The sequence below is a fragment of the Paramisgurnus dabryanus genome, chromosome 2 (genome assembly GCF_030506205.2).
Source record: "Paramisgurnus dabryanus chromosome 2, PD_genome_1.1, whole genome shotgun sequence".
Classification (NCBI taxonomy): Eukaryota; Metazoa; Chordata; class Actinopteri; order Cypriniformes; family Cobitidae; genus Paramisgurnus; species Paramisgurnus dabryanus.
This window is the reverse complement of record NC_133338.1, coordinates 43,999,709-44,023,462: the sequence shown is the minus strand read 5'-3', so window position 1 is coordinate 44,023,462 and position 23,754 is coordinate 43,999,709. Positions and strand designations below refer to the sequence as shown.

General features: G+C 38.2%; 2 protein-coding genes across 3 annotated transcripts in view; one reads left to right on the top strand and one right to left on the bottom strand.

The window, feature by feature from the left end:
- The window catches only part of acox3 (acyl-CoA oxidase 3, pristanoyl), a 30,050-nt gene extending 21,729 nt beyond the window's left edge, over nucleotides 1–8,321 (top strand). The window contains exons 13-17 of one of the 2 annotated variants that reach the window (XM_073812894.1): nucleotides 1,071–1,186; nucleotides 3,613–3,787; nucleotides 3,897–3,964; nucleotides 4,176–4,262; nucleotides 5,199–8,321. In XM_073812894.1, coding sequence (XP_073668995.1) covers nucleotides 1,071–1,186; nucleotides 3,613–3,787; nucleotides 3,897–3,964; nucleotides 4,176–4,262; nucleotides 5,199–5,318 — 566 coding nt within the window. In that variant the 3' untranslated portion in view covers nucleotides 5,319–8,321. The remainder of the gene's footprint in view (nucleotides 1–1,070; nucleotides 1,187–3,612; nucleotides 3,788–3,896; nucleotides 3,965–4,175; nucleotides 4,263–5,198) is intronic. The other variant, XM_065289025.2, reaches the window with a different exon arrangement.
- Nucleotides 8,322–13,070: 4,749 nt separating this feature from the next.
- htra3b (HtrA serine peptidase 3b) lies at nucleotides 13,071–23,703 on the bottom strand. Its single transcript, XM_065289028.2, has 9 exons — nucleotides 22,948–23,703; nucleotides 17,557–17,656; nucleotides 17,158–17,380; nucleotides 16,873–17,067; nucleotides 15,834–15,866; nucleotides 15,631–15,745; nucleotides 14,853–14,910; nucleotides 14,638–14,733; nucleotides 13,071–13,964 (listed from the first exon to the last, which is right to left on the bottom strand). Exons 1-9 carry the CDS (start codon nucleotides 23,387–23,389, stop codon nucleotides 13,796–13,798), a joined length of 1,431 nt encoding a protein of 476 aa, XP_065145100.1. The 5' UTR covers nucleotides 23,390–23,703; the 3' UTR covers nucleotides 13,071–13,795.
- Between the last annotated feature and the right edge of the window lie 51 nt (nucleotides 23,704–23,754).

Genomic DNA, 23,754 nt, shown 5'->3' with positions numbered 1-23,754 from the left:
CCTGGTTACAGGGGTCAGAGGATCATTGTTTTAATATGTTGAACAGAGCGGGTGGACTGTTTGGAGTTAAACTGACTTTGTCACCAGTCTCATCGTGTGACAAAATTACCTAGGGGAGCTAGAACAAGTTTAATATTGGTACACAGAGTATCTCATGTTATCAGCTGTTTTGCATTAAGACTTGAATGTTCTCATTCTTTACCTGTAACAGATAAACTTCAGATGTTACAATCATACTCCTTTCTAAACTTACTTCAAGCATCGTGAAGATGTTTGTGCATAAGTATTTAAAGGGATAGTTCATACAAAAATGAAAATTCTGTCATTATTTACACACATTTGAGTTGTTACAGACCTGTATAAATGTATTTGTTCTGCTGAACATGAAGAAAGACATTTTGTTGGAAAAAAAATTTTTTTTGAGCACCATTGACTTCCATAGTATTTGTTTTTTGGGTGAACTATCTTTTTAACTCTGTGTTGTCATGGAAAGCTGATATTAGATTGAAATTGGGTTTTTTTTTTTTATTTACTAGAAGATGAGAAAGCTAGTTTCTATGCATGTTTTTGTCCTAAACAAAGCTGAACGATTCGGTTTGACCTGTCCTGTTCACACAAATGGTTTGTGTATTTGATCTGGGTGAAAGTTTACATCATGCTGTTAATATTATTGAATGCACAGAAATCCTTCTGTCATTGAACCCAGAGTTCGAGTAATAACAACCAATCCCTCAACCATCCAAAACATGAGACACCTAGTTTTTTAGTCACGGTTCCCACCCAGATACCTAATCTATGATCGAATGTGTGCATGCACCAATCCCCAGAAAAACAGACCCAGTTTGGAGAATCCCCTTCTAGAATTCCCATCTCACTCACCCGGCGGTGCTTCTGAATTGATTATCTGAATGTTTATTTTGTGGATAAGAGCTCTAATCCTTTTGACTTAATTCACTTCAACAATGTTTCTAACACAATATTTTCTAAAGTCTAACTTTATTTCACACTCTTTCTCAATGTTATGCATGATCTGTCTGTCTATTTAACATCATTGTAACATTTGTTTTCAGTACCTCTGGCGGCATATAAGTGGCTTGTGTGTTTTCTGCTGGGTGAGAGCCAGGAGAAGCTGTTGCGTGAGAAATCCTCTGGACTGGGAGACTTTGAGGCCCGAAACAACAGTCAGGTATGTTTTAATCCTGACCTAATTCTGCGTAGGCAGTTCGCTAGTGGGCAACGTCTACTCCGGGTATGTCATGGCATATACACGGTATCAACACTCTAAAAACTACTGGGTTATTTTGGGTAAATATTGGACATGCTTGGTTAAAAATGACCCAATGTTGGGTTGTTGTTATGCAACCATGGGGTATAATAACCCAACAGTTGGGTTTAAAACAACCCAGCATTGGGTGAGTTTTAACCCAGCTGTGTGTTCTGTCCAATATTTACCCATTATGGATAAAAAATAACCCAGCTATTTTTAGAGTAAAGGGGGGCAAAACTAAAAAAAAACTTGTTTTTAGAATCACAAGCATAAATGCGTATGAGAAAATGCGACGCAGATGTTTTTGATGTCTAGCGGACCAATCACAGCACTTGCGGTCCGCTTAGAACAGGCGCGTTGTAATGTTTTTGGAAATGTTAGCTTTAGGCTACACTCAGCCTTTGCATATAGCCTATGGCAGTGGTCCTACGCAGAACTATAAGTCACCCTTTAGCATTTAAAATTGCCCTGCTAATTTTGCTAATGAGATGATACAGGAAACAACTACATACAGATTTATTGTTAAAAAGCGCAATATGTGATAACACAAACAAAAACACACTTCTTTGGTGACCATTTATACCGTGTCAGCTCTTGGTTGGTGTGTGCGTGCGCTCTTCCGGATGATGTGCCCATATAAGGACTTCCACTGTACTTCCAGCACTCATTATGCAACAGAATCAGTAGTTGAAGAAAACTACGGCACAGAAATACTCCATCATACATCCAAATGGTTCTGTAAGACTTTTGCCATGTTAAGCATGAGAATCCATCGGTTTACTGTGTTAATAAGTCAGAATGCATAAAATATCATTAGATCCCTCCTTTAAAGTGCACCTATTTCATTGCTAAAAAAACAATGTTCTTTTGTGTATTTGGTATAATACAATATGTTTGTGTGGTGTATGGTTTAAAAAAACTATGTTCTGCTTGCCTCAAATGCTCTGATTTTGTACAAAACTCATTGATCTGAAAAGCTCTGTGGAAATTTTATTGAAGAGTAAAATACTCTTATGTTACCAATATGTTATTAAACTTTCAGGATCTGAATGATTAATGGAGTTAATGCACTCTAATCTTTTCCATTTATATCTGCGGTAAAGTGCCGTCCAGTCTGTGACTCTAATGCATCTAATGTAGAGCAGACCTCTGGTTTCTCAAATATGTTTTAAACACTAAACAGGCACTTGCCTCAAGCATATCCCTATACTTAATATCTATACCACTGAGCTGCAAATCTGCTCACACCGGGCATTTCAAAGAACTGCTGCTGTCTGACTTTTACATCTTGAAGGGCCATATCATATTTAGTTAGATGTATATATCTACTTTCTATACTGTAAGTTGTCTACAGTATGTCTATCTATGAAACTACTCCATGGGGTCAAAGTCACATTCAAAATGTTTTAAAAACTATTAGCATTACATTTCTGATGTAAAAGCATCACACCAAATCAAACATGGTAATAAAGCAGAATGAAATGAAAGCACATGGTTGGGTGTGTTGCTGGTATGAGGGTCTAACCTCATATAAACATGCAGTCAGTTAAAAGTTCGTATGATATAATGATATTGGAGACTGTCCAGACTGAGTCTCCACCCTCAAGTAAACTTACTGAGTTCTGTATTGAATCACTTATCTTAGGAGGAATAATCAATGACAGAAACAAAAAGCAGATCGTGTTTATTAAATCCAAAATCATCATATTTGCTTTTATTATGTATGTATGTTTGTAGTTCTGTTATGCATGATTCATCAAATAGTGTTTGTCAAAATTACATTTTGATGATAAACTGGGATAGATGTACTAGCTGAGAGTGAGGCGATGGGGTGCTGCAAAAACTGTCACAGGACTTTTTTTCATCCCATTCTTCTTCGCTGCACTTAGAGGACTTTGCTGAATTTGCTCATTTAATGGATTTTGCAAACATGAACGTGTAATATGCACTGAGAGCATTCTGTCAATATCATTTTTATTATTGACAGAGGTGGCATTTAGGGGCTTTTGCATCAGAGCTCATCGTGCATTGTCCTACAAAAAAAGTCAACTACTAAACACAACGCATCATTCACTAGCAACCAGACACAAGTACATTGCTGTGGTTGTGTGTGTATATATATTTTCTCTGTAACCGTCCCACTAAGTGTTTTGTCTGTGTGTCATGTCTGTTATTGTACCGTCACTTCCTGGCTTTTCTTTATGTAGGTCACACTCTCTTCTGGTAACTTGTGTCTTTGTGCTGTGCTGTTAATGCTGTCACCCTTTTACTGGACAAGCCTGTTTGAATTCGCTTTCTGTGATTGTTGGACTTACTCCTTAAACTCAATCTTTCTCTGCCTTTAGGTGTATTACTGTCGTTCGTTGGCTATTGCTTATATTGAACACATGGTGCTGCAGCGCTTCCATGACATGGTTGAAGATGAACAGACTCCAGCTGGTCTCAGATCAGTTCTTGGGCGTCTATGTGCTCTCTACGGCCTGTGGTCCATCACCAACCACATGGCCATACTGTATCAAGGTCAGCCAATGATTGCTACCCTGGTTTCCTATACACATTTGATGTTATTTGTTATGTAAGAGACATGAGTGGAACTGTTTGAGTTTAATTGGACTGTCTGTGTTTTTAGGAGGTTATTTTTCTGGCCGACAACCGGTTGACTTCATTCAGACAGCCATTCTCACTCTGTGTGGGCAGGTGGGCTTTATAGTAGTTGTAATTTAAATGTATGTAGACAGCCTCACTAAAATATGCTTGAAAAATGAAAGTATTTACATTTATGTATGTGGCCATATCCAAACTGACCCATGTGCTCACTAGGAACCAAACTCATGACCTTGGTGTTTTTAATGCATGTTCATCTAAATAAACATACATAATAGAAAGTGCCTTTATAATCTCTGTTTAGTTAAAGGATGACGCCGTGGCATTGGTCGATGTGGTTGCTCCTCCTGACTTCATCCTACACTCACCCATTGGCAAAGCAGATGGTGAGGTAAGAGATTTCATACTGTAGTGAAGCAAAAAATTCACAAATCCTTTGCTGACTCTGAACATGCGGCTCTGACTCCATCACTTGTGTAACAGTTATCTACAAAATTAGCCCAAAAATTATTATATTTTAACCCTTTTTAACTCATAAGTAGTATGTACAGTTTTTAAAAATAAAAGTATTTTCTAAACAGATGTGTTTTTCTGTAAACAGTTGTATTTCTCTGGCCGCTCTATTAAATAAGTTGTTCATGATACTGACAGCCAGTGATGATGCAATGTTTACAGGAAAATTACAGTCAGTGTGTCACCATAAACAAACACACTGCACAACACCTACAAAAACATCAATTATCAGGCATTTGGGTTATGCTATAAACTAAAACCCTAAAGCAGACTAGTTAATTAAAACAAAAAACACCAAGGTTAATATGGTGAGAAATGTATCCCTATTACAGTAAAACTCTACAATCACTGACTCATCCTTGAAGTATTTTAAGCATATTCCCTCAATGCTGTTGATGTCTTTTTTGGCAGATCATACATTTCTAAGCAAACAAACAGTTTAAAAAAAAAAAATCTCAATTAAGAGGCCAGACAGAACAGTCACATGCTGTTCTTCACACACACCCCACTGACACAAAGACCTTTTCACTTGTTCCCCTGCTGGGTTAGACACTTGTGAATGTTTATGTTTGAGTAGACGTTTACTGGAAGTTACTTCTCTGACTCATCTGAGTTTCTGATAAAAAAATGTCTGATTTATGAAAGATCTCTGATATTGTTTGACTTTAGGTTTGACTTGTATTATTTCAGAGGTATTCCTCATAATAAGTCACATCTACATTGACATGATTTTGGTCCGGCAACTCCATTGTTGTTTAGTTAATGACTTTTGTTCTTTGAGATTTATATCTCCTTTTTTGTTTTTGTCTTGTAGCTTTACAAAAACCTGTGGTCCGCAGTCATGCAGGGCAAGAATGTTCTGGAACGGCCATCATGGTGGGCTGAGTTTTGTTCAGACAAACCTGTAGTTGGATCGCTTAGAGCCAAGCTGTAACCCCTACCACTGGAGAACCATTGCAGATTTTTGTTCATCTTTCTGCCTGTCAAGCTAAGCTAAACTGTATTAAAAGATAAGTTTGCAATTCTGTCTTAAATGCAAAGGGGAGAGTGGGGGCAAAAGTTAATTTTTTTTAGAAAAACGTCATTTTAAAAGGTACTGTTTTAGACCGAGATATATTTTTGCTGTGGTCAATAACTCACAAGTGTGGTCTATCAATACCAAGTGACATTTTAGAACAACTTCAATATAATTTCACTTTGAAAACAAGTTACACATTACACAACAAGTTAATTTCGACCCTGTCCACTGGGATGAGAGTAATTTAACAGTGCAAGGTAGATTTGTTACTCTTGTTTTTATTAAATATACCTGGCTATGACCTTCGTAATATGAAACTGCAAACATATTTTGTCATTTATCTTTGCAAAAAAAATAAGTAAACTCCTATTTCAGTTTTATCAAATGTTTCAAAAGCAACCTGACAGTACAAACTTGAATTGCTGTTAAAAACAACATTTTTACAACCGTATGAACAATATGAAAATTAAATTTAATGGGCAAAATATAAATTCTCAACATAATGCAACAGTATTAGCATCGGGACAAAAGTAACAAGTGTCAATTTGTTCTGACAGGACTTCCTGACATTTAAACCCGATTTACTTTTATTTTGGAAAAACTCAAGAAGTGTTACAGCACTAAATAGATCGATCAGTTCTGTAAAGCATGAAACCAGAAACACAACGCGTTATTAGAAAAAAATATAGCTTCAGTAATTTACTTTTCATGCTCAAAAAAGCTTTCTGGACCTGAAAATGTAGTCAGGGCTCTAAGAAAATCGCTTTGTTACTTTTGCCCTGCGTTACCTTCGCCCCGGTTCTCCCCTAATTCAACATTGAGTGGGTAACCATTTATCAACCACGTATCAAAATAAATGTATAGCACTTTTTTTTGTGCTAAATATATAAACCCGTATATTTGATTTGACATTAAATACATGTGATTTTCGGTATAAACATGAAACGGTTTAATTATTGTTGCAAGTGTTCGGGGCAGTTTCCCAGACAAGGATTAGACTAGTCCTATACTATAATAAATGTAAGAGCTGTCCAAACTGAAAATATCTTGCACAGCCATATCTAAAAAATTCATCAGTGTTTTCCCTCAAAATGCACACAAGTAATGTTTTAGCAAGGCATGTTTGTTAAAACTAATTATATTTCATAATTAAACTAAGGACTAGTCCTGGCTTAAACTAATCTCTGTTTGGGAAACCACCCTTTTAAAAATCAGTACACATTTTAGCAGTATTGCATCTCATAATATTAATGTTCATTTGTTATCGAAATTGTGGTTCATTTTTTTATCATGTTGATTTTTGCATTGAATTAAAAATACTAAAAACAGGGTTCCCACAGGTTCTTTAAATCTTTGAAAGTTTGTGAATCTGGTGGAAAAATTCAAGGCCCTGGGATGTTTTTGAAAATATACATACATAGATACAGGTCATTAATAGTGCTTGAATCTATTTTATGCAAGAAGTTTTCTGGGGAAAAATCCATATTATTTCCTGTGTAGTGTAGGATAATATCATAAAATTTCTATCCCTTTAAGCACACATGCTAAACTGTTCGCTGTAAATGCTTATATCTTCTGTATGCAAATCTGGATTCAAACCAAAATGCTTTTTTGCATAGTTCTGTTTGACACATGAAAACGTCTTGGGTTACGTATGTAACTGTTGTTCCCTGAGAAGGGAATGAGATGCTGTGTCTCCCTTGCCATACTTTCTGCATCCCTGTAACGCCGTCTTTCGCAATATTTCAGATAGTGATATATTTCCTGGCTCCCGCGTCACCCTGTCTTTGTTTTAAAGCCTCACCATTGGTTGAATTTGATGTACACATTTAGATGCACTTACCCCTGGAAGCTCCCCAAAGTGTCACCGCAGTGACGCAGCGCGAGTTCCCTCAAAAGGGAACTGTAACAATGTATCTTAAAAGGTAACACAATGTAACCTTGCTCTCACTTGAAATGTGTCCCCACATTTAGTCCTTGAATTTGTGGGTATTGGACCTGGAAAATCCTTGAAAGGTCCTTGAATTTGAAGTTAACAAAGGTGTGGGAACCCTGTAAAAAAATGAATTAAAATATGTATGATGTTGCACAATGACATTTGGATGGAGGGTAAATGATTTTAAATGTTCTGTATACTAATGTTTTTACAATAATAACTTTGTATCCAAATAAATTTTGATCATGAAAATACCCTATGTTAAAGTGTATATTGACTGTTGACAAATGACACTGCTGTTTGATAGTCTAAAGATCACATTCATACTATAGGCTACTACAAAAACTGTATATTACTGTTATACAGAGAAAGCTTTTCCCCATTTTAAGATGATTGTGCGATGCATCGACACAGGTGTTAACCTCGTCTCATGGTTTTGGGTGAAGTTAAAGTGCATGGTGAATGCAGGTGGGAATGATTAACACTGGGACAACACAACAAGCGTGCTACAATGTGTGATTTAACACAACAAAACTGCAGTCCTCCGGTTATAATCAACAATACTGTTTACACTAAATGAGTGATGCTGGGGTGTGAGATTGATGTGCTGCTGAGTAAAATCAGCTAGGTTTTTTTAAACCCATCACTGGTTGCATTTCTGGATCTGTTGAATTGTTTTGGTATGATATAGTGATACGTTAATAGTTCATATCAGTGCCTTAAATAGTTTTTCTGGGTGTTTGGGATGCAAGGCTGTTTCAATGTTGCCCTTGACCAAAGTATGCAAAGCTAAATTGAGATAGAGGAATGTAATTGTTGATCTTGAAATCAGTCCCATAGAGTATTAAGATAAATAACAAGGTTTAACAAAGAAAAGTATTTCAAGGTGCTTTCTGTGTAAATTGTTTAGTGGAATCTGGTTTCATCAGATGCATGCTCGTTGTCACAGTTAAGCCTGGATGGAAATTAACTTCCGGTCCCTGTTTAATAGGCTGGCTAGTGGCTAAACGGAACTCTTTGAATACTTTGTTGAAAACTAAGGTAATCTACTTTATTTTGTTATGAACCACCCAGCCAAATTTGTATGGTAAAAATGCCAAGTAAATAAAATAAGTTATCACAATCCATAAAAATAAGCGGCATTGTCTGCTCTCAAATGCTGGAGGCGTGTCCATTGTCAGTGCTAAACCACGCCCACTAACAGGAAAGATGTCTTTTCTACTTTCCGCAGATGCTCGCGATACGCCCTGCGTTCCAGTTCGTTTTTTTATGAACTTCCCTCGCTAACTTCCCTCAGTCTCGTTCACTCGGATGTACGTCATTGCTTACGTTGTACGAGTGCCCACTACTGCTAGAACACTTGAAGTGGGTTCAAATGGATCGCCCTAAGCCCTTGATCACATGGAAAGTGGAGACCGCCCCCTCCATGTGCAAAGCGCGAGTTGCTGAAGTGACGTCACAATCGTGTTGGATTGTGGGATATGAAGCTGCATGAAGTGTACATATGAAGCAGACTCGCTCCCTCGGTCAAAATCGAGGGAGCGAGGGTCTGTCCATACAAACTTCCCTCGTCCACTTGACGAAGTGGAACGCACTTCAAAATGGCGACAGGGATTCCCCCGAGGGGAAGTGCCTATAGGGAAGTTCGCGAGTGTGTGTCTAAAACTGGAGTGGAACGCACCCACGGACTACCGGCACATCCGGGAACTTGACTGTAAATTTCGTCACCGCCCCTTTTTGGGGGAAAACAAATCAGACTTCCCATTGACTTCCATACAAAATAGCGGAATAAAGAAACGTTTGTACACAGCCGGCAGGCGTAAATAACTTATGAAATCACTCAGATTAAACAGGTCGAGTATTTATCTGTCCACCCTGCCTGCTATAGAGCGCGAAAGATACATTAACAGATTTAATTTGGTCAATATAAAAACATGTCCCTTTCATTCTCACAGCGTCAAATTTGTGTAACAACGCCATCCAGTGATTGCTGATATCGCTAAGCCAGTTAGTTGTATGGCTGGACGGAAAAGTTTACTCAGTACTCTAAATATAAAGACATAATATATAAATACGAAGTAACTTTCAAATACGAAGTAAAATCATTTACTGTCTTCCCTGTTGACCCAATGAGGTACGAATAAATTGTATGAACATTGCTTTATTCCGCTATTTTGTATGGAAGTCAATGGGAGGTCTAGTTTGTTTTCCCCCAAAAGTGGGCGTGAACCAGATACATTCTATGATGTTGCACCGGTTGTGCGTATTGTTGTAGGGGCGGGGCCAGGCTCGGTGACTCCAGTGCGTCATCGAGCCACTGTTTTATCCCTGCCCAAATAATCCAAAAGACGCATAATGTGAACTGCCCCTAAATGCATAATTCAATACTACATAGTTCACAATCTTTGTGATGTGTTTAGAAACAATTCTCTGAAATGACAGACTTTTAACATTATACCGTTTTTCCTCTTTCATGCATTCACCTGTTCTTAGTTGTCTTTATATTGCTGTTTGTTGCTCTGTCTCTTTGTCTTTTTTGTATAGAAAGTGTTAGTCAATCCTATTGCATTCCACACATTTACACGAGGTGGACTCAAGAGATTGTCCCTGGATTAGTGTGGACTTCAGTGTTAGGTTTGTGTTTATGTTCAGGAGGATCATGCCACTGTTACACACACACACACACACACAAACCTATTGCCCTGTGGCTTCTTTGGGAATCTCCCCTTACTATTTGGATAAGTTATAAGTTTAACAAAGCTTTGGATAAGTGTTTGCCAAAGGCATTATTGTTATGGTGAATCAAGTATTTTCAACATATTTTCTGTGTGTAACCCAATGGCCACACTTGAAACTGTAGTTGATTATTATTAGAGCACACACACCCTGTGTAACACATCTTTGTTTATTTAACTTTTTCACGCCTTGTCTTTGTTTACCCTATTTGTACAGAGCGAGATCCGTTCCAAGTTCAGCCACTTGGCATAGGACTTCATCCACAACAGTCCGGTAATATCCCAACTCCAAACACAACCAGTCATCTGTCGCCATAATGATATTTGGCTGTTTATCTGACTCAACTTTGATTTTCCTCCATAGTCACATCATGTGGTTTAGATCTTGTGGTACAAGTCCTTAGCGCTCTGCTTTGTGTGGCAATTTACTTATATTAGTTCATAAATTATATTTATTATTCCTAAGTTTCTATTTCTTTGTGGTTTTTAATCAAAATTCAATTAGATGAGTGTGTTTGATAGTCGTGGGAAGAGAAAAATCAAAAAGATGGTACTACAACAGATGAACCAATATTGTACAGTATGTAGCTGTAATGCTTATTTTGCTTAGTGCAAATTGCAACATTATTTGTATATGAGGTATGACTTTTGGCACTTTGTAATTAGGCTTGTAAGCAAAGTAAAAATATTTTGATAGTTAATAGTTGGCTGCACAACACACCTTTGTATCATAGATCTTGTGTTTTTTCTTAATTTACATCTCTTTAGCTTATAGTACCCAGTAATATATTTTAACCCATTTTGGCTGCCTTTTCAAACAGGCTGACTTTTTATGTATTGGTTTGTTTTTGTTAATGTGTTGGGTCTGAAAAGGCGACCAGAGTAATATAATACATAATGGTGGAGTTTAGGATCTAATTTAAAGTTTTGGGCGGAGCATGTTTTTATCTGATCCTGTCAATCACAATCTAAAGAAAAGAATGTGTGCTTGCGTTGGTCTACACGTGGCATGCGTCTGGTGTGTGGGGTACAAGTGGTGACTTTAAATACTTTAGGTATTTAGAAATAGGATGAAATGGAAAAAATGCACCAAAAGCAGAATTTTGGTTAGACCACAACATGGCTGCATTTCTATGGTGTATATATATATTCCCTAAAGCCCTTCATCTCAGAAAACACAAAATTGTAGGCTAGTTAAGAGTGGAGGCAATTTAGCCTAGTCAGCTTGCCAATATTTAATGTGGGCATATTTTGGGTTTAAACATACAGCATGTTCCACTATACACACAGTTTGGATCATTTAAGTCTTTTTTTCTAAGACTTTGGCATGTAAGACAACTTTTATTAACATTTATTTAACTTTTTATTAATGTTTATTGACTGTTTTAATTGACTTTTATTAAAAATGCTGGGTTGTTTTCAACCAGGGTTGGGTCAGAAAGAGACAATCCCAGCTATTGGGTTTAAATTAACCCTTTTTTTTTTTTGGATTTGAACAAATGCGTTAAAACAATCCAGAATAGTTCACAATTACAACTCAACAGGTTGGTCCCTTTTTGACACAATGTCAGATTGATAAACCTATAGTGCACACTTCAAACCAAGGCAGAGATCAGTATTTTTTTTTAAACTAAATGAATTACTTTGACTCTACATGCACCAGTAATGTTAAGAATTATCCTTATATAAAGCAAACACAATTGTGTAATTTAATGTAATCTATGCTGGCTTGCTTCAACTCAAAATGCTGGGTTGTTTTAATCCATTGGGTTAAACAGTAACCCAACATTTTTTAGATAATAATACTGACACCACAGGAGAATGCACAAATTTTAGTGACACACGTAAAAAAAACAGAATAAGGAATAAGATTGATTGTTATGGAAAGATCACCCAGTTCTTCTTAAAATATGCACCCATGTGTCATGTCTGGATTTTTTGAACCAGGTCCTGTCCAGACTTAGAGAACTGGAGAAAAAGCTTTGTGAACTGGAAAATACTGAGAAGTATTTCATCCATGTGTATTAATAACCCAAATAATGACTAATATTGAATCACTTAGCCCCATTTCCCCCCATTAAGCAAAATAAACTTGACTCTAATATGAAGACTATTAAGGGGGTCGCACACCGGACGAGAAGCGCAGCGCCACGCCATGAATCTAAAAACAGAACACATTATTTTCAATGAACTGCTCACATCCCTGTCGCACCACTCACATAGTTTAACATTAAATAACATCATATTTGTCCCAAATCATTAACGATTAACATTGTCTGCTAATGTATATTTTGTATTTTGAAGTAGACGCTATCCGACTAAGCTTGCGCTATTTAATGTGCACTTCCGGTGTACCTTCGAGTTGTCCTAGACGTGACGCGACACTTCTCGTCCGGTGTGCGACCCCCTTAAAACAACTAATGCCACGTTCCAGGCAATCTGTAAAGATGGCGAGCAGACACCATAACAACCAAAGTCAGTTGTTCAAAACCTTTCTTTTTAGTAAACTCTGTGTACACAAACAATGTTCTCAAGGCTCGCGTTCATGTGTAGAGATCCAGGTGATACTTCGAGCAAAGTTTCATGTTGTGTCGTGCCTTCTTAGTGTTGTAAAAATAGTGGTAGTTCGGAGCAGCGGACAGCGGCTGGAAGAACGCATCAGGGATCGATTAGGCATCACACCCTAACCAAGATATTTTCATGACAGTCGAGGGGCGAAATGTTGTCTTTCTTAGTCATTTCCCGTATCCGTAAGAATCATAGACATTAAAAGATAAGAAATCCGTAAAACGTAGCGAGCTAGCCAATGGTTGTCAGTAGCCTACTGGTACTCGTTAGGTTTTTTTTTTTTTTTTAATTTTTTTTTTTGGTACTCGTTAGGTGCTCAGGCGCCAGGCAACTGGAATGACGTAAAAGGTCACATGACTGATATTCATGAATAGGCCGCGCCGAACACTATTGGTTCGAGCTAGAGTAAGATTGAGCGCTCTTTTTAGCCACTGTGATTTTTTTCAATTTTATTTTAAAATCTGAAGAGTAACAAAATATGAAGATGTATAAAAATGTGTAAATCCACAATCATTAAATTGCATTTAATGAAGATTTCTCGTTTTAAAAAAAAGCATACAAATTGATCGTCAACAGATAATAAAACAGAGTCTTATTTTGGTCTCTGCTTACAAAAAAAATCAAAAATGTCACTCTTAATAATATAAAACATAACAGATCCTTGCACAGCAATGAATTCATGCCACTGGTGCCACAATGCAGATCCAGCATTTATGTTGAGGAAGAGGAACGACACATATTTCAATCCACATATTAATTTACAAGGTTTCACTTTTTATGATATTCATATAAAAACTATACATTTAATTAGATGAAATTTCTTTAAAAGATCTTCCTCCTGACATTTCATTGTGGATTGACCATTTCTGGCACAAAAGCAGAAACTTCACAAATCTCACCAGCTTTGTCATCTTTACAAATTACAGTACTGAAAGTTTCCATATTTGCCATGAGCTAAATCATTCAATGTGCTTGAATGAGAGATAGTGCTATCATGAAAAAAACTCTCTTTGCAAAGATTTAATGTGACTGTTTGCTTTCTCTCTGCTTGTAAAAGTTGTTACTTATTAGGATGCACCATTTCACATCTCCTTGGTCATGAATGAGTAACCAATGTCGTCTTTGATGATTTACATTCTGAGTGAAGGATGGCATCACTCCATGATAACATCGGGCTCAATGTTAAAGAGCAGATCGTCGTTGCCTCGCCGCACCTCCAGCAGCAGGATCGTGTCTTCATTGAGCGCTTCCTTCAGGTCACTGGTGCTCATCAGCGGCTCTCCATTCAACTTAACTATGATGTCACCATCTTTGATGCCCCCTCTGGAATCCATATGGACATGTAAAATAATCAATTCATGTTGACATTGTTTTATTTAGCAGGCTAGAAATTTTACAACTAGAAATAAGGCAATCTAGTTACAAATTTCATATGAATTGCATCCGTGAATTCAAAAACAAAGGAAGACAACCCCCCTTGGTTCCTTTCAATAGATTATTACTCCATTTTGAGAGTACAGTTCTAGCCATGTCTGCCTAGAAAATCGCAACTTTTAATTTTCTGTCGGTCTTAGTACACGATGTAACTACAGAAGAGTCAAGTTTTAAATAGGAAAAATATGGAAACTCTTTGGTTATTTTTTAACAGGATGCTAATGGTCTAATCAGATTCAATGGATTGTGCTAAGCTATGCTAAAAGTGTAAGCGTCAGACCCGGAGATCAGCTGAATGGATTCCAAAACGGTAAGAATCAAATGTTTAACTCTAGGGGAGCTGAAAATGAGCATATTTTCAAAAAAAAGTGGAGTGTCCCTTTAACACCAGTTATTAATCCTACTAACTGTTAATTTCAACTGTTAACATTTAATGTCTTTGATCTCAGTTATGATCTTCAGTGTGAACAGGACACAGACTGAGATAAACTGCTCTGCTGAGAGATCCAGCAGTACAGCCATAATTAAAGCCTGCAAACCATCTGGTTTGGCGGATGCTTACTTTTGAGCTGGGGAGTGAGGAACCACTTCATGAACATAGATCCCACTGCTGACATCAGGAAAATCTGGATTCTGCTGTCTCAGCTCTTCCACGAGCCTGGAAGAGACAGACAGAGTAACTTACATACACCCACACATACAATGTCTTAGTGGCACATGGATGCATATTTATACATATTGCGTGTTAATCTGTAGCTTGTAGAGAAGGACACTCACCCTTCTGTGATGGTGAGCATTCGAATCCCAATGAATCGTTTCTTCACTGATCTCGCCTCTGAAACATGACACTTGGGTTAACACATTCAATCACGTGAGAACAAAGCATACACGTTTAGTATCAGAAAGTTCATACTGTGAACACAACAAAATCAAGGTGCTACACGATGCCATAGAAGAACTGTTTTTGGTTGCATGGTTCCATAAAGAACATTTAACAATCGAATAACCTTTCTGAAGAGGAAAAAGGTTTATATAAAAAGGTACGAAAGAAATTGAGGAATTTTTGAGTATTTCAGATTATGAAATACTCAGACCGGCCCATCTGGCACCAACAACCATGCCACACCCAAAATTGCTTAAATCACCTTGCTTTCCCATTCTGACATTCAGTTTGGAGTTCAGTAGAGTGTCTTGACCAGGACCACACCCCTAAATGCATTGAAGCAACTGCCATGTGATTGGTTGACTAGATAATTGCATTAATGAGAAATTTAACAGGTATTCCTAATAATCCTTTAGGTGAATGTAGGTTCATCAAATACTTTCATTTCAAATCCACTTAATCCCACCTTCAGGCTACTCAGAAATGCTGGTTTGTTGGCAGAGTCTGATAAAAATGCTCATTTACAAGAAAACATGTCAGGGTTTTGCATCTGAGCTCTTCATCTGTTCTCATATGAACTTTGAAGAATGGTTCTTTGGGGATCTATATATGATTCTTCCATGGCATGATGTTGAAGTAGCACCTTTATGTTTAGGAGTATGCTCCATGTACCTTTGTTTTGCTTTCCCAGGGAATCATTTAAGAAGCGGGTGATTCTGTCCGAAGGAATGGCAAAGGAGATTCCTGCAGCCACCTTCAGGGTGTTGATACCAATCACCTCTCCATCCTTACAGAAGATAAATGAAGAACTATCAAATACAAAATCCATATGTTTCAGCATTAAGTCTAATGTCAGAGATAGATAAAATAATTACCAAATTAACAAGTGGTCCACCTGAGTTTCCATACTGAGAAAAAAAGAAAATCAATTAAAATTAATAATTGGTGTTCAAATGATTGTAATTATTTTACATTATTATTTATCCAAGTGATTGTAGATCAGGGCCAAAATATAAATTGGACCGCTTTCGAGACCACTCGAAACAGGGGGTCTCGGAGCGGCTGTCGCCAAACTCTGGTGGCAAAACAGGGCAATCTTGGTCCGTTGGAGAGATTCGCTGTCTCCTGGAGGTATGAGCTGATGATTTCATAAATGCACAGCTGTCCTCCACACACAAAAATAGTGACATTTACGGTATGTTTAGCAAACTGCACCGTGAGAAGGGCTTTAATAGATCAGTTGCGCAATTTCGCACGAAAGCAAAGAAACTTCGCAAAGACGTGCATCGTTTATTTACTTACGTACTTATTCATTTAGCTGACGCTTTTATCCAAAGCGACTTACAATTGCTAAATATGTCAGAAGTCGCACGCCTCTGGAGCAACTATGGGTTAAGTGTCTTGCTCAGGGACACAATGGTGTGTCACAGTGGATTCGAACCCGGGTCTCTCACATCAAAGGCGAGTGTCTTATCCACTGCGTTTATCTCCATATCTGGTTGTCATAGAAACATGTGTGGGGTGGCTTTTAAGAAATACTCCTCAAACTATTATTTCACACAAATTTGAGGGTTTAAAAATGGTTAGGGTTTGAGTTAAGGGTAAGTTGGGGTATCTTTGATTAAAATGTTGATCCAGGATCAACAAAAAACGGCGAGCGACAGGGGTCACATGGTGTACGGTGTGGCATTTAGAATACGGTAAAACATAGTGCGGTTCGTGTTTGCATAACTGAAAAATGATATAATGTAATCTGGTGTGCTCCGAGGGCGCACCACGGTGCGCACCAACATGTGTGGAAACACCCTAAACTGACATCGAAGTGACGTCAAAAATGAATTTCAGATGTTATCTTGAGGTCAGAATAACAACTAGTAAGATTCCTAACATCTGTTGTTGTGTTCTGTGTCTTACGTTAATGATCGCGTCGGTCTGGATGTAGTCCATGTCTGAGTCACGGAGGCCCAGTTCTTTCCCATCTCTCTGTGCTGTGCTGACAATTCCTGTAGTCACTGTGTTCTGCAGTGCAAAAGGACTCCCAATGGCCACCACAAACTCCCCCGGTCGCAGGTCTGCAGAGTGACCCAGTAATAAAACAGACAACTTTTTCTGCAAACCGGGTGGAAGGAGGTAATCAATTAAACAACAGTAGTCATTTCCCTTTATGTTATAAAGATTTTAAATTCTTGTTCATCTTACATGTGGGTTGATTTTGATAGTGGCGATGTCTGACTTCTTGTCGATGTCTTTGATGGTGGCATCGTACACGTCTCCATCACGCATCTGTACTTTGAGTCTCTGGTGACCCGAAACGGGCGTGGTGCTGGACACCACATGTGCATTGGTGACAATGAGCCCCGTCTCAGACATAACAAAGCCTGATCCACTCGACAGTTGAACTGTCCGGCCAAAGAGGGGATGGCTGGGGGCAGAAGTGACAAAATAAACTTCACTTTCGGTTTAAGACTACAGACAGCAGCGGCTCTCGCGCAGCTGTGTTTACAAAGCACCTTCCTCCTTTCCTCACATTCCCTCCTGACAGTTTTGTACAGAAGGCTGCATCACCGTGTGTGTTTGCGTTTTTGGTGTTGGACTTACTTGAGGAACAGCTCAATGTGCACCACAGCAGGGGCGATCTTCTCTACCACGTCAGCAATGAAGTTGAATTTGAACCTTGGGCTGCTGGGATGTGTGGGACCTATAAAAGCAGAAAGAAATCCCCTTTCAAAAAGTACACCTTTGCACCAAAACAGTTCATATTAGTACCTCAAAGGGACATAATGGTACCAAATCTATACATATCTGTACCTAAATAGTACAAATTGGGACCTCTTTAAAGGGTACTGCCACAGTGACATCTAGGCACCATTTTTTGACCATCATCTTCACTGAAGCGTACATACTGTATAAGTATGTGTGCTGTCTGGGAATCCGACCCATGACTTTGGCCTTACAACCGCTACAGGAACACATCATTAGCACGCATGGCATGTTTAAATACTTTCCTGTAGACCCAGATGGCATGGAATGATGCTAGTTGTAGAAAAGTCTTTTTTTAAACACAGGAAATGTTGGTCTATAATTGCGTCTAAAATCAGTAGGTGGTTTTTACGGTTGCGTGAGTTTGTGTCGAGTATACAATGTGTGCCTATGCAGTGTGTGAAAGAGATTGGAGAGATGCTGTGTTTAATAGGTGAAGTTATGTTATTAGGGCATGTTTTTTTCTGGGTGGTTTTTCCCTTTAAATGATATGCTGTTTCCTGTGACCGTATTGGCACAGACACAACCTCTGTACACTCCCTGATTGTCAAACGAACTTAAAATGCCTCCAGTACCTCTTTCGGTCTTCTTTAGTGAACTCTCTGAATGGTTTTCTGTCTCTCTTGCAGGCAGTTTTGCAAATCATCATTCCAATGTTGTCATTAGTTTTGGCGTCAGTGAATGAATTGCATTTCTGATACGGTTCAAAGCATCACCAACATGACATGCATTGGCTTGCCTTTTTGGTATGTATGCCCATTAGAAAGAAACACCACAGATGGTGATCTCTTTAATATCTTAACACTCAAAAAGACTGTACAAATGTCCCCATTCAGTAAGTTTTAGTCCAGATCTCAACAATGTTTCAAACTGAGCTCAGATTTGCCAAGTCTGCAATCAGAAGTAATAATCAAAAGTTATCAACAACATTATTAACATTTCGAGTTTAACTTAAATAGTTCACATTAAATGAACAAATCAAATCTCATCAGATTTCTCATCAAATGCAGATCATTTTACTTCTACATAAATTTTACAGCTCCATACTTATTATGTTTTAAAGGGACATTACACTTTTTTTACACTAGAGTTAAACATTTGATTTTTACCGTTTTGGAATCCATTCAGCTGATCTCCGGGTCTGGCGCTTGCACTTTTAGCATAGCTTAGCATAATTCATTGAATCTAATTAGACCATTAGCAACGCACTAAAAAAACCTAAAAAGTTTCGATATTTTTCTTATTTTAAACTTGACTCTTCTGTAGTTTCATCATATAATAAGATCAACGGAAAATTAAAAGCTGTGATTTTCTAGGCAGATGTGGTTAATAACTATACTCTCAAACTGGCGTAATAATCAAGGACTTTGCTGCTGTAACATGGCTGAAGCAGGCGTAGTGATATTACGCACTGCCCGAAAATAGTCCCCTGGCATTGAAATTAACCAAGGGGGACTATTCTATATAGTTCCTAGCCATATCTGCCTAGAAAATCGCAGCTTTTACGTCTGTCTTGGTACACAATGTAACTACAGTTTAAAATAGGAAAAATATCGAAACTTTTTAGGTTTTTTTTGTGCGTTGCTAATGGTCTAATTAGATTCAATGAATTATGCTAAGCTATGCTAAAAGTGCAAGCGCCAGACCCGGAGATCGACTGAATGGATTCCAAAACGGTAAAAATCAAAAGTTTAATAGAAAAAATATCGAAACTCTTTGGTTATTTTTTAGGCACGATGTTTATGGTCTAATCAGATTCAATGAATTGTGCTAAGCTATGCTAAAAGTGCTAGCGCCAAAGATCAGCTGAATGGATTCCAAAACGGTAAGAATCAAATGTTTAACTCTAGGGGAGCCGGAAAATGAGCATATTTTTTTTTAAAAGTGGAGTGTCCCTTTAATCGTCTCATTATTTCTATTGCATCAAAATAAAATTAATAAATCAAAGTGAATTAGTGCTTAAAACAAGCAAATAAATCTGCCAATGGGGTAAGAAAATGCATCTTAATTGATTTTTATTTATAGATGTTCATACTGGAAAACAAAAATACTAAATAAGAAAGTAATTTTTGCAGTGTCATTTTGAAGTTTAAAGGGATCACAGCAAGCATATAATAAATCACGGCACTGTTAATTATTATTTAAATTAAACGGCCCACAGAAAAACACATTCCAGTACGGATGCATCACGGAGCATATTTCATGAAGTCACTCTCATTCCACTTGGAATCTTTGTAAATTCATTCTGACAATAACAGGAATCGCACTAAGAAATGCTACCAAATTCAGTCATTCAGCATAAAGCAGAGATGATGAATGTCTAAACATGCTCACAATAGTTTCCTCGCATTCGTATTTTCCAGCCTGGAGTGATGAGCAGACCAGACACATAAGGGGCAGCTGAACATACAGTCTGGTGGAAAACTGCAAAGCAGCGTCTCTTACTTAGACATTAGGTTACTTTATATAATATTTGTGATGTTTTGTGTTTTCCTATTATTAAGTGTAATAATAAAATGAAAGAATATGTGAGCCAGTCTAAGAAACCCAGCTAAAGTAGGTTACTGTTTTGTACATAAACCCATGGGTGGTTTCCCAGACAGGGTTTAGGACAATCCAGGACTAGGCCTTGGTTATATTAGGACATTTAAGTAGTTCTTACAAACATTACCAAAAACAACACTGGTGTGCATCTTGAGACAAAACTACAGTACTGAGATGTCAGTGCACCATATTTATAAATTAAGGCAGCTCAAACATGCATTTTAGTCTGGGACTGGGATAAGCCCTGTCTGGGAAACAGCCCCATAATGTAAATAACATTCTATGACAAGATAACCTTGATATATTTAATAATGACTGAGTAAGGTCATGTCACACACATTACTTTGGGTCTGGCTCACTATAGTAATTTACTGAATATACACCAGTTTGAGCAAAAGCACAGCAGACCAACAGTAACCCATGGGTTGGGACAGTTACCATCTTGGCTTCTTTAACGGGACACTCCACTTTTTTTGAAAATATGCTCATTTTCCAGCTCCTCTAGAGTTAAACATTTGATTTTTACTGTCTTGGAATCAATTCAGCTGATCTCCGGGTCTGGCGCTACCACTTTTAGCATAGCTTAGCACAATCCATTGAATCTGATTAGACCATTAGCATCGCACTAAAAAATAACCAAAGAGATTTGGATATTTTTCCAATTTAAAACTTGACTCTTCTGTAGTTACATCGTGTACTAAGACTGACGGAAAATTAAAATTAAAAGTGATTTTCTAGGCAGATATGGCCAGGAACTATACTCTCATTCTGGCGTAATAATAAAGGACTTTGCTGCTGTAACATGGCTGCAGGAGGCACAATGATATTACGCTGGAGCTGAAATAGTCCCATTAGTTACTTTCAATGGCAGGGGACTATTTTTGGGCAGTGCGTAATATCACTACGCCTGCTGCAGCCATGTTACATCAGCAAAGTCCTTGATTATTACGCCAGAATGAGAGTATAGTTCCTGGCCATATCTGCCTAGAAAATCGCTTTAAATTTTAATTTTCCGTCAGTCTTAGTACACGATGTAACTACAGAAGAGTCAAGTTTTAAAGCAACACCAAAGAGTTTTTTTTACCTTAAAATAACGCTTCCAAAACAGTTTCAGTCATTCATCCACTCTAAACAGGGTGAACAGCACTTTCACATTCGCTTTGCAGCCCTCTATCGGCCAAAACCGCACTAAATAAGTTTCCAAACGTCGGGTAGTGGTCCTGTAGTCCGAGTGAATACTACAAAAACTTGCTTTACGGCAGACCTACAATCCAATCAGAGCCAGCTATGCCTCAGTATTTATGACAGCGGGTAATGGACAATTACGCTTCTAACCTGTAGGGGGAGCAAAGAGCCAAAACTCTTTGGTGTTGCTTTAAATATGAAAAATTCGCAACTCTTTGGTTATTTTTTTGTGCAGTGCTAATGGTCTAATCAGATTCAGTGAATTGTGCTAAGCTATGCTAAAAGTTGTAGCGCCAGACCCGGAGTTCGGAAAAAAAAGAGGAATGGATTCCAAAACAGTAAAAATCTAATTTTTAACTCTAGGGAAGCTGGAAAATGTGCATATTTTTAAAAAGTGGAGTGTCCCTTTAAACCTGGCTTTCTTATTTTGTGTTGAGGAACGCTATCAAGCACAGCACAGACAGAGTCACCGGAAATGTCCTTGCCCACTCTGACTTTCCGAATTTGCTTCTTGGGAATTTCTGACCAGGTCATTGCTTTTGTTACACCTAATTTCTCTCCGCCAGAAGCCAGTTTGTGGTCACCTCTTACAGATAGCAGATCTCCAGAGAGGTGGTACCATTTCCAATTGCTGACTCCTCCCTCTTCCCCGAAAATAACATTGTATTGCTGATCAAGAGCCAGTTTCTTTTAATGATAAAAGATAGGGTGTTGGTAATAAGGGCCTGTCCAAGATAAGCACAAAAGGGCACCACAGGAAATCGTGGCTGATCTACAGAACACAAAGTGGTTCTGTTTCCTCTTACATGTCTGTGGATGAGAAATCTGGACTGGCCATTTGTTTGTCAAGTTTAAGGTCAGAGGTCAACTGTTCAATATGTCAGTTTAGGATTATCTGATTAAAGTTTATGTGGTGTTGCTATTGGAGTTAATCGTCTGCACTTCAACAGCTGACTTACAAAAAATGGTACAAAAGCTGTCACAAAATCTGTAAAATATGTCATTGATATCTTTAATTTTGATTAGGGCATGTCAATGATTGAAATCAATGTGAAATCAGGGATTAAGATCAAACTTTGATGATTCTAAATAACTAGATTATGAAAATTTTTCACAGTCAGGGTCACATACTGCATACACTATATTTTTTGAAAGTTTAGAGCCACTTACTCTAAAGTGTTTTTTTTACATTGTAGAATAAACTCATCAAAAGTATATAGTAATGTACTTATAAGTTACATATGGGAATGGTTTTGTGACCAAAAAACGAAATAAATTGTTGTAGCATTTTCAAAGTCACACTTTGCTTTGCCTTGAATGTGCAAAAAATGTGGTCTTGGCTTTTTTTCAAGCAGCCTTTCGAGGTTTCAGCTGAAGTTCCAAGAACTCATCATGTGTGTATACTGTATGTATAACCACATATAAAATTGATTTTAAAATTCAAACCTAAACTTTGTATATAGTCTACTTTTCAACATATTGAATTCACAAATAGCATACCTTGATTGGTTTTACAGGGTCCTTTGTGTAAGTTGGTGACTCCGGGCAGACCCTGCTGCTGTGCTTTTCTTCTGACTGCTTTCAGCTGGCAGATGTTACCGTATGTGTTCCCGTCACTGCCGCACACTTTACTGCTGTACCTGCACTGACACACACCTTTAGACAGTCTCCTTCCAGACGGATGCTTGCACTCCAGCCCGTCCCCGCAGGGCAAATCATCCTTGCGCCCGCAGGGTTCGCCCTCGCCCTGAGCGCACACCAGACAGCAGTTACAGCGGTCGGGAACATAACCGCTCGGACAGCTCGGACTCGGACACTTGCTCACATCGCAGCGCTCCGGACATTTGAGATTCGTTTCCGCGACATTTGAGTTTAGTTCTTTAATATCCGCGACCACGTATTTTAAACAAAACAGTACCGATGCATACAAAACGAGCTGCATTTTGGGTTTTAAATCCAGGTAGGGTGGAAACAGGTTTGAATAGTCAGTGGCCACTGGCGATCACCATTACGCGCTGAATTCCCAAAGCAAAAGCGGCTTTAAGATGTGTTGTGTGGTTTCCTCCGAAGCTGCAGTTGTGCACAAAAAACAAAATAATGCGAGATTAAAAAAAAATAACTCTGTCAATTGAGGAGAAATGGATCTTATCCAGGCAATTTGATCCCTGCAGGCGTTTATACAAATGACTGGACTTGCAACGCATTAAGAGTATGTGAATTAAACCTTTGTGCGTCTGGTGATATATCAGGTCGAGCAACAATCTGTTCTGAGGAAAAAAGAGAGAGAGAGGGAGAGAGAGGAGGCGG